This window comes from Cariama cristata, unplaced genomic scaffold (assembly GCF_000690535.1).
Source record: "Cariama cristata isolate BGI_N322 unplaced genomic scaffold, ASM69053v1 scaffold21923, whole genome shotgun sequence".
NCBI classification, from domain to species: domain Eukaryota; kingdom Metazoa; phylum Chordata; class Aves; order Cariamiformes; family Cariamidae; genus Cariama; species Cariama cristata.
Genome location: NW_009606957.1, coordinates 17,404 through 27,507, shown reverse-complemented (window position 1 = coordinate 27,507; position 10,104 = coordinate 17,404). Strand labels below are relative to the sequence as shown.

At 43.2% G+C, this 10,104-nt stretch overlaps 1 protein-coding gene and 1 pseudogene across 1 annotated transcript; both read left to right on the top strand.

Annotated features, from left to right (window-relative positions):
• The first annotated feature begins 2,617 nt into the window (after positions 1–2,617).
• LOC104158814 lies at positions 2,618–6,961 on the top strand (annotated as a pseudogene).
• Positions 6,962–7,742: 781 nt separating this feature from the next.
• On the top strand, positions 7,743–8,441 carry LOC104158815 (actin-2-like). The gene is given in 1 exon segment (XM_009696564.1): positions 7,743–8,441. A coding segment is annotated over 1 exon segment (597 nt). The 5' UTR covers positions 7,743–7,844.
• Positions 8,442–10,104: the final 1,663 nt, after the last annotated feature.

Sequence of the window (10,104 nt, the reverse complement as noted above, 5' to 3'; positions counted from 1 at the left end):
GGTTCCAGTTTAGCCATGCAGTAATTTAAGTTTCCTTTAAAAGGACAATGCATTGTAACTTTTTTTATATTTTATAATTTGTTTACAATTTCAATTTCCCTCCCTCTAATACCTTTTAGGAATTATAAAATAAATGTATTTTCACCCAATTTAGATCCTTTTTTTCTATTTAGCAAACATCGATTTTACTCCATTCCCCAGTGCTTTTGTTCGTTGCCAAAATTAACATGTCTTTTTGGCTTTGCTTTCCAGAGGGTCTGCCTGGGGACGTTAACAGGAGTGGATCCTGCTCCCTCCTCCCTGGCATTTGTCGGTGCAGCTGACCATGACACTAGTAAGGAGGTTTGGTGCTCAAAGAGTCTTGGAGCCAGTATGAAGAGTCCAGGCCTGTCTCATGCTTTATAGGGACTTTTATAAGACTGTTCACTTGTAACAGTAGACACTAAAATATAGAGTTTTAAAACGTTTTTGTTTCATGCCACAGAGCGGAGGGCCCAACCTTCCTGGCTCTGGGCTGCTTATTGAAACCTTTTATGGCCCAGAGCCGCAGATGTTGATGAGACACATGGTCCCAAGTGACCCGACAGCATCCACTTCCAAACGCCTGCTAGCCTGCTGCTTTCAGTAGCCGGACAGGCAGCTCGTTTGGCCCTGCTTGACTAAGTGTGACACCCTGATGGTGGCAAAGCCCGGTCACAGTCCTGAGCTTGAGCCACCGGATAGCTTCATGTTCCTTGGGAACTGCAGCTGGGCCACACAGCCAAGGTATCCTCATAGGATGGGAGAGACCTCACAAGTTCCACAGTCTAGCCCTGCAAAGGAAGGAAGAGCTACCCTAATCGTTTCTAATGTGCGATGGAGTGGACTGCTAAAATCCACTGCTGCAGCTTAAGCCCACCTCTAGCACATGGAGGTCAGAGGGAAACCTCCTCTGGCCAAGCTGAGCTTCTGGAGCCACCCATCGCTGGGCTGGGCCTTGGCAGCAGTCCTAACAGCACAGGCAGCTGCACCTGCAGGGTTAACTGCTGGGCTCGAGCATGGGAAACCCATATTGCAAATCACAGATCTGCAAGGAAAATGGAAAAGGAGGATTTTGGCCACGTGGTGCCCATAAAAATGAATGCAAAATGCTCCAAAAATACATGAAATCTGCAGATAGGGGTTTTTTTTATGTTTCAAAAGTATTGAATATTTTAAAAAACCCTCAACAGGAGTTTAAGTAAACACAGACAAGTGAGTCAGCAAGAAGATATAAAATCATCAGGAAAGGCTGAGTTTGTTTTAATATGGGGATTACTGTAAACACTAGGAGTGCATGGTAACAATTTGTAGCCCATGTGTTTTGAAATATTATAACTGCTGTCAATAAACACATTAAAATTCAACTTCAAAGAGCTTTGTGGATGTTTGGAGTGTCACGAAGACATTGCAAAATGGGGATTTTAGATGGAAACAAGTATGGGAGCAGTCAGACGCAGCTCCTATGTGAAGAAAGGGATCTTGTCAAGTTGTTAGAGCTAAGCATCTGTGATGGTGATTATTGCTTCTTGCTGGCTAAGAACTGCTCTCAGCCCCTGATTTTTTTCACACTGTCTCCCTTGCCTTCCACCCTAACCTGCATGTTTGTCTCACCCACATGTTAGGTCTCAGTCCTGTTTTAACCAGATCAGGACAGTCTCTCTTCCCAGACTGAATTCTTTTAGGCAGGGCCTGCCCTTTGCTGTTTGTTTCTACCGTCCCTGGGAAAGCCCGGCTGATTTCCAGGCACTATCTCCATACAAATAATAAATTCAGTTTTTATCTGTACCAGAATGACTTGTGGCACAGAGAAAGTGTTGTCACTCAGGTGCTGACAGGCTGACTTGGTAAAGGCATCTATCATCGCCGCAGCATTTGATGTGCATGATTCTTCCATGCACTGGGAACTGCCAGTCCAGGTTTTTAGGGCATGGAGAAGGCTGAGCGGCCTCCATTCTGTCTTCCCCGCATATGATTTCAGTGGTGGTATTCCGAACAGAAGATTTTTGTCCTTCCTCATTCAAACTTCCACTGGGTTGAAATACCTTCTTTCCCTCACGTTTTTCTCTTGTAATATTTATTTCTGATGCATTTGGATTCCTTCCATAAATGCAGTCCTATTTGTTACACAATTCATATGCATGCTCCAGGGAGATGGTTCTATAACTTTGATCTTTCAGCTGTAAAAGCAGAGACTTCTAACACTTAAGCTTTAGCACTTTAATAAATCCTTTGGTGTGTTTCTGGGATATCCCAGAAAGTGCTAAATTACTACTGTACGTAAAAAGGCAGTATACTTCTGTTTACACTACTCTCTGCCTTGCGACTCATGTCCACCACATGCCAGCCTCTTGTTTTTTCTTCTTTTCACCTTTTTGATGTATTTAATGCATTGCTTCACAGCAATCAAAAGTTCCAGCTTAAAATCCACTTGGAAAGCTGCAGTGATCATCCCGTTGACAGAGCCACTGTCACAGAGCTCTCTTTTAGCCAACAGCCCGATATCTGTCCTCACCATCCAAAGAAGGCAAAGAGGAAACTGTAAGCCAAGAAGATAATCAGTATTTTGGGGAGAGTTGTAAACAAAGTTTGAGGAGTGATGTGCCCCAATAAGGTGACAGATGTATCTTGACTAAGAAAGCTAAGTTATGTTATAGAGAAATTAATGCCAATTCATCAAATGCCTGTCAAGTTTTTGAGGGATAAAGCAGGTCTTCCTTGGAGCTGCATGTCTGAGAGTTCCTAATAATTGTGTTAGCCAGCAAAATCAGTTGCCTGTAGGAAACTGAGAAAGACTCCCAGTGGAATGAGTTTGGGGAATGAACAAATTCCTTGCAATTGTCCCCTTTTTCTGTGAAAGAGAAAAAATCAGGATTCCATGGGTTTCATTAAAGGATTCTCTAATGAAGCATTATTATTTCTGGGATTTCACCTGTATTCAGTGTACTGTAATCTCATTGCCTCAACTGCTGTCCTGTACTGTGCCTGTTCGGAATGAGGTTGCATCCAGAAAACAGTCAGCTGAGGATGACAAGACCCGCATAAATGCAAAGGAAAAATGGGTAAGATATCAAAATAATCTGGTGTAGAAAGGCATGGAGAGAAGCATCTCTCCCTCAGTGTCTGGTCCTACTTGTCTCTCCTTTTGGTAACGCTTTCTATATGTGGAAAGACATTTATCCCTGCTGCTACAGATGTTACGCATTAGTCAGGCCCTTGGGGTTTATGTGGGCATACAGACTGAGTTAGCCGATCCTTTTCCCTCTGGTTTTACCCCAGGTAAAGTCAGACCTTCCACAGCTCCTGACTCTTTTCTAGGTGCTTTCCAGCCTGGCCTGATTCACTCCGAATCTGCCCTGAGTTACATGTTTGTGTCCAGAAGTATTTGGACAGAGGACGGAGAAAGGAGAAGCCCTGGCTTACCTGGGGGGATCACTCTGTGCAGGCGACACAGTCAGTAGAGCAAAAAGACATGCGTAAGCTGGTAAGTGAAAATGTGTGCTCAGCACTGACATAAAGCAAGCGAGACTGGCCTGTAAACAACGTGTTTAAATATCTACGCATTTTTACAACCCAATGTCTGTGGGACAGAGCTCGTTTATGTCTGGTATGTTGTGGGAATTACGTTATTACGTTATTATCTCAGCTTCAAGTTCATATTCCATCCCATGAAGAGGTGACAAACAGTGGATACCCTCCAGTCAAGACATTAGAAGCTCGTGTGGAACGGATTTGCCTGTCTCAGTCCTGTCCCTCATGTGCCTCTCCACAGCTGGAAGCCCCTGGCAAACGTCAAAGGCCAAAGACAGACTGGCTCTCAGAAAATGAGCTCTCTTTCCATTCCTGAATGAGATCTTGTCATATCAGCGTAAGCTATACCACCAGGTGAGCACCAGAAAATGTTAATGTCTCATATTGTCCCTTCTATGAGTTCAATTTACAGTACTTCAGCTAAACTCAAACCGTAATTTCACTTATTACAAATCTTATAGTAACAAAATTAATTCATACATGCCCTTTTTAAGGTGATTTATGGCAGAACCAATATGAGGGAACAGATGAGCATTCCTGCATCTAGGTTCAACTGCCATTTAATCATCCCAGTCAATATTCCGTTGTTTTAATACTCGACATCATGTTCAAAACGGAGTGCTTTGCTGTAAGCTGCATGCAGACCACGCAGGATTAAATGGGGCTTCTAGTGTGATGCATATAACAACCTCTTAAACGATTAAGACACCTGTTGACATTAATATAGAAGCATGCATGAAAACAAGTGTGCCACACACTGAAATATATGTACACAAATATTAAGAGGATTAGAGAAATTGCTAAAATGGATAGAGTGGCTTTTAACACAAACATGTCTGGAATCTAAGCAGAATGGAAATAACATACACAGAGCTGATCCCTTGTTAGACGGCTTTTTATTTTAGGAGTTCATCTGGGGTATAAACATCTCTGTACAAGGAGGTCATTTGCTTACACTTAAAATTTCTGTTTAATATATATCTTTGTTTGGAATCTGCCTCTGATTCATAACCACCTTCATTTAGTAGCTGGCACCTTTGCCATGTGAGCTGCAGGAAAAAGTAATTAAATTTAATAGAAGCCACCCTTGCTTTGAAGCTGCCCTGGATTTAGAGCCACAAGGAGAAGCAATTAAACTCTGGCAGCCAAGGATTCAAACTGAAGTTATATAGTGAATTTATTTTTTTTTTAAGGAAATTTTCTCTGTAAATGGATTTGGATTGTCAGATCTGATTGGATTCAAAGCTATAGAAATTTCCTTCTTTGGGAAATCTTCTCCCAAAGCAAAATTTAAAAAAAAAACCCAATGATTAGATGTGAAATGGGGATCGGTTGTGAAGATCTAGGATATTTTTAATCCTTTTTGAACAGACTTCCAAAGAAGAGTTTGTTCTTCTGAGCAAAGTGCTGAATGGAAAAGGGAAGCATGGAAGGAAGACATCTGCACATCTGTTTATTTGCAGGCAGGTCAGCTTGTCAGCAGCCTAGGATATAGATTCATTACGAGAAGGAATTTCTTTGCACTGGAAGGTATTATAAGCATTGTTTAAAGCTGTCAGTGTGTTTTAAACCCGCAAGAGGCAGAAATTATTGTTTCACTTTTGCGAATTTACCAAAAAATATTCTTTAAATTAAGTAACAAGGACAGGGAAAAATATTCCAGAATGCCATAATCAGTGTTATAGTTCTAACTATTTTAAAATATTTTTAGGAGTTTCCTATAAATGATCAGAAAGGATTCAGTTGAAAAAAGGCTGCACCCAGTGCAGACATTATTCAGAAAAGCAAACTGGTGATTCAGTTAATACTTGCAAGGAGGCAAAATTGTCCTAATCTTCACCAACTCTTGGCAATATTTAGTCTAAGCTAAGAGTCTTAGCTAAGCCAGAGGCACGTATGAAAAAATGTAATTGTTGTCATGCATTTTGCAATACATGCTTTTCTATCCTGAGGAAAAAGATGCTCTCAGGCTCATTACAGGGATACTTTTGTTGTCCATGACCTGTGCATCAGACACAGTGAATTGATAGTCCTCTGACTAGAGTCATGGTGAAGCTACTCTGGCCGTACCCAGGGAAATGCCAGGGATCAGGTAACTTGCTGGGAAAATGTATTATTGTTATCACTGGCCATTTTGAGGTGGTTGGGGGCAGACAGGTTGGCAACGGCAAGCTGTGCATCCCCAAGGAGACTTCCCTAGCAACGGTGAGCAGCCCGTAAAATGGGAATGGGCAGAGTCCTGGGGCACCACTCTGGGGAACCATCAAGTCTGCGAAGAATGTTTGACCCCAATGTTTAGGATGTCCTGGCTGTAATCTTTGACAATGGCTCTGGGTTATCCAACGTGGCTATCGCAGGTGACAGTGGCCCAAGGTCTGTTTTTACAGCAATTGTTGGTCACTCAAAAGTCAAAGCTACAATGCTGGGAGCTGGACAGAAAGAATGTTACATTGGAGGAGAAGGTCAGTCCAAAAGAGGGGTCCTGTCTTTGAATCATCTAATTGACCGTGTTATAGTTACATGCTGGGATGATATGGAAAGAATCTGGAGACACATCTATGACTATGAGCTAAGAATGAAAGCCAGTGAAAGGCCAGTGCTGCTGACTGAAGCCCTCCTCAGTCCTCTGCAGAAATGGGAAAAAGTGACAGTGCTCATGTTTCAAGGCTTCGTGGTGCCAGCTGTGTACATCGCAGTCCAGGCAATTCTGACACTCTCTGCATCGGCCCATATTACTGGAATAGTCATGGACAGCTGGGATGGTGTTACCCACACTGTTCCCATATATGAAGGATACTGTTTACCCCATGCAGTCTCCAGGCTGGATGTTGCTGGCCGGGATATCACCGAATATTTGATGAAGCTTCTTTTGGAGAGTGGACACACTTTTGTTAGCACAACTGAAAGGGAAATTGTAAGAGATATCAAAGAAAATTTGTGCTATGTAGCTTCAGATCCCATCCAAGAAATGATAGCAAAGCCAGAAGAAATCATGAAAGAATACAGATTGCGTGACAACAACATCATCCAGATAGGCAACCAGCTCTTCCATGCACCAGAGACCCTCTTCGTGCCTGCAAATATTGGAGTTGAACCTCCTGCTGTGCACAAAATAATCTTCAACAGCATCATGAAGTGTGACTTTGACATGCGCAGGAATCTTTATGGCAACATCCTGCTCTCAGGTGGGTCCACGCTATTCCCTGGCCTGGAATAGCGGATCCTGAAGGAGATGAGGCTCCAAGTGCCTGCTAGCATGTCTGCGAGGATCGTTGCACCCCCTGAGAGAAAATACTGTGCGTGGATTGGGGCCTCCATCCTCGCCTGCCTGACATCTTTCAAATAAATGTGGGTCACCGTGAACGATTACAAGGATTTCGGGGCAGTTGTCATTCACCAGAAATGCTTTTAAGGAGAACATCAGACCAAGAGAATGGCTTGGTACAGCAACACATGAACAAAAAACTCTGCTGAGAGTTGACTGACCTAAAACATGCTATAGCTGTCTGTGCATTTATTGGCTGACAGAGCCTGTATGAAAATAAAACATTAAAAACATTGGCAACGAGGACCTTGTTGTTTATCATCTCACTTCCCCTTCCCCTTCCTCTTCCCCTCCGCAGAGTTTACAGGTGTGCACATATCACAGGGATGCAGTAACTCCTTAACTGACTCACAGCCTGCCTTGGAGTCATATGGGGAGTAGCACACCTCCTCTGCTGGGAGATTCTTCCCTTTAAGGCCTTTGAGATATCTGGGGTTTGTATTCTAAAACTAGCTCTCACTTTATTTTTGACCTCATGAAAATGTTTCCTTTAGAAGCCTAGCAAAACCCCAAACAGAATCCAAATATAAATCAATGCAAATGCAATTACTGTAACTGACCCTCCTCTGTGCCTGAGGGTCTGAAAAAATCCATTGATTCTGTGCTGTAATTTATCTGGGAAGTAAGAACACCCAATTTCACTTCCAAGTACTAGTCCTGAATCAAAAAGCTCCACACTGCCGGCTCCCTGGAGGAAGCAGCGTTGCCGGTGCAGCTGTGGAGGACTGCAAGCTCGGTGGAGCGGTGCTTATTTGCAACTAGGGGATCTAGACTGTTTCACCGATGCTCTGTGCCAGCAGCCACTGCCAGGGACAGCACCATCCTGCACAGGACGTCTGACACGGCGACGGCAGGAACCCAAGTGGTGATTTTCGACAGCGCCTGACACTGTAAGGCTGGTCTGTCAGGGGAACAGGCACGCCATTTGGTTATTTCTACTGTTGTGGGATATCCCAAATTCAAACTTGTCATGTTTGGGGTGAGTCATAAGGATTGCTATATTGGGGAAGAAGCCCAGTTGAAAAGGGACATTTTATCTTTTACTTACCCAATGGAAAATGAGGTAGTTACATCCTGGGATGACATGGAGAAGAGTTGGAGATGCCTATACAAACAAGAACTCAAAATGAAACTGAGTGAGAGGCCAGCACTGCTGACTGAGACCCCTCTCAATCCTTTGTCCCGCTGAGAAGAAATGAATGAGACCATGTTCGAAAGCTTCCAGGTGCCTGCCCTTTTCGTGTCTCTGCAGGCGCTAACAGCCCTGTATGCCTGTGCCCTGACAACCGGACTGGTGCCAGACAGTGGCAATGGTGTCACCGACACAGTCCCCGTCTACAAAGGCTGTTGCCTGCTACCTGGCATTACCAGGCTGGATTTTGCAGGTGGAGGGGAAACCAAATACCTTGCTAGGCTCCTCTTGGAGACCAGGCACTCCTTCGTAAGCACAGCAGAGGGAGAAATTGTTGGGGATAGGAAGGAGAAGCTGTGCTATGTTGCTTTAGGTCCTAGCCAAAATACGCAGGAAAAGCCTGAAAAACTTCTGTGCAAGTACATTTCTCCCTAACACAAGGACTGCTAAGGCAGGAGGCCAGCTGTTCCGAGCTCCTGAAGCACTTTTTGTGCCCACAGAGGCAGAAATCGCAGCACCAGGGTTTGGGAGGATGATCCTCCAGAGCATCACCAAGTGTCATGAACATATTCAGTCTGACATCCTAAGGAACGTGCTGTCATCGGGCGCATTGAATTTTTTTCCAAGATTTCAAGGAGAGGCTTCTGAAAGAACTCCAGACAGGAGTTCCCAACACAACTCGTGTCAAGATCATTTCACCACAAGATCAGAGGTACTCCATGTGGGTTGGTGCTTCCATCCTCGCCAGCTTAAGAATGTTTAGGAATATGTGGGTTACCAGGGATGACTATAATGAGGTTGGACCAACAGTACTCCAGAGAAAATGCTTTTGAAAATTTGAGTAGGACCATCCAGGAATTTTTTTTTACGTGTCAATCTGAACAGCTGGAGAGCAGCTAATAAATCAGTACAAAAATAATTGATTTATAGTAAGTAATTTTATAGCTTACTAAAGAAAGGTCCCTTGTGCATTGGGTTGAAGAAAGAGTCCTTGTTCAGGGCATTTTTGCTATCCAAGATGTTGGTTTTAATTCTAGAAATGTGCTGATCCCTGCTAGAACTGCAAACAGTTTGTCAGACTTTTAAACACTTGAGAACAAGCCACCTCCATCCCATGCCCGTGGGGGCTGGCTCCTTGCCATTCACCATAAACTTCCAAAGAGTGCAGAGAGACTTCTGATGGAGAAATAGAGGGCTCAGGGGTATTGGTGACCCTCACCGTAGCCCTGGAGATCTCCCGTGGCAGCCCTGAAGGAGCTCAGAGGGGACAGAACTTCTAAATTTGGTCTTGCTCGCAAAATGAAAATAAGTTCATCTGACTGTTAAAGCAAAGCCCTCAAACCTAGAATCTCTCTGTGCTATTAGCGGCCTTGCCATGTGATTTGCTGTGTCACATCACATCAAACATTGCCTCCGTTTGTCCATCTGTGGGATTTCACTAAGATTCTTACCTAAGGACTATGTGAGAGTACATTTGGGTAACTTAATATAATGTTCATTCAAATAAGTAAATTAATCAGAGAGCACAAGGTGAAAGGTATCTAGTTTGGGTTTATTCTTAGAGGACTGCTGACCAAATGTTTTGATGTCAGGCATCTAAGAGAAGGTGAGGCATTGGTCCCTAGCTGACACTGATTCTCTTTTGGGAAAAGCTGACTATGTCAGGAGAAAGTTTTATTCCTCTATCTCATCACTGAGAGCTAGGGAAAGTGACAAAATAATCCTCCAAATATTTGCTTGAATTACTAAGCAAATCTACCTCGCCAAGCTCAATTTTTATAAATAATTCCACCAAATAAGCTTAACGAGCGTAAATATCATGGCTAATTGATTGGATTTCCAAAGTGAACTACGAAATTCATAACAAAGGTGTGAATTTTCAGCAATGAAATTTGCATTCAAATAAACTTATGCATTTACAGAGTGTACGGAGATTTACAGCCACACTGCACATAAATGTACTGCATCCAGTCAGGCAATAGAAATCTCATCACAATTTGTAAAACTGAGTAGTATTATGATTTATATATTGTCAAAAGTTATTGGGGAAAAAGAACTCAGGATATACCTGAGAACTTCCTGAATTTGTTCAAGACTA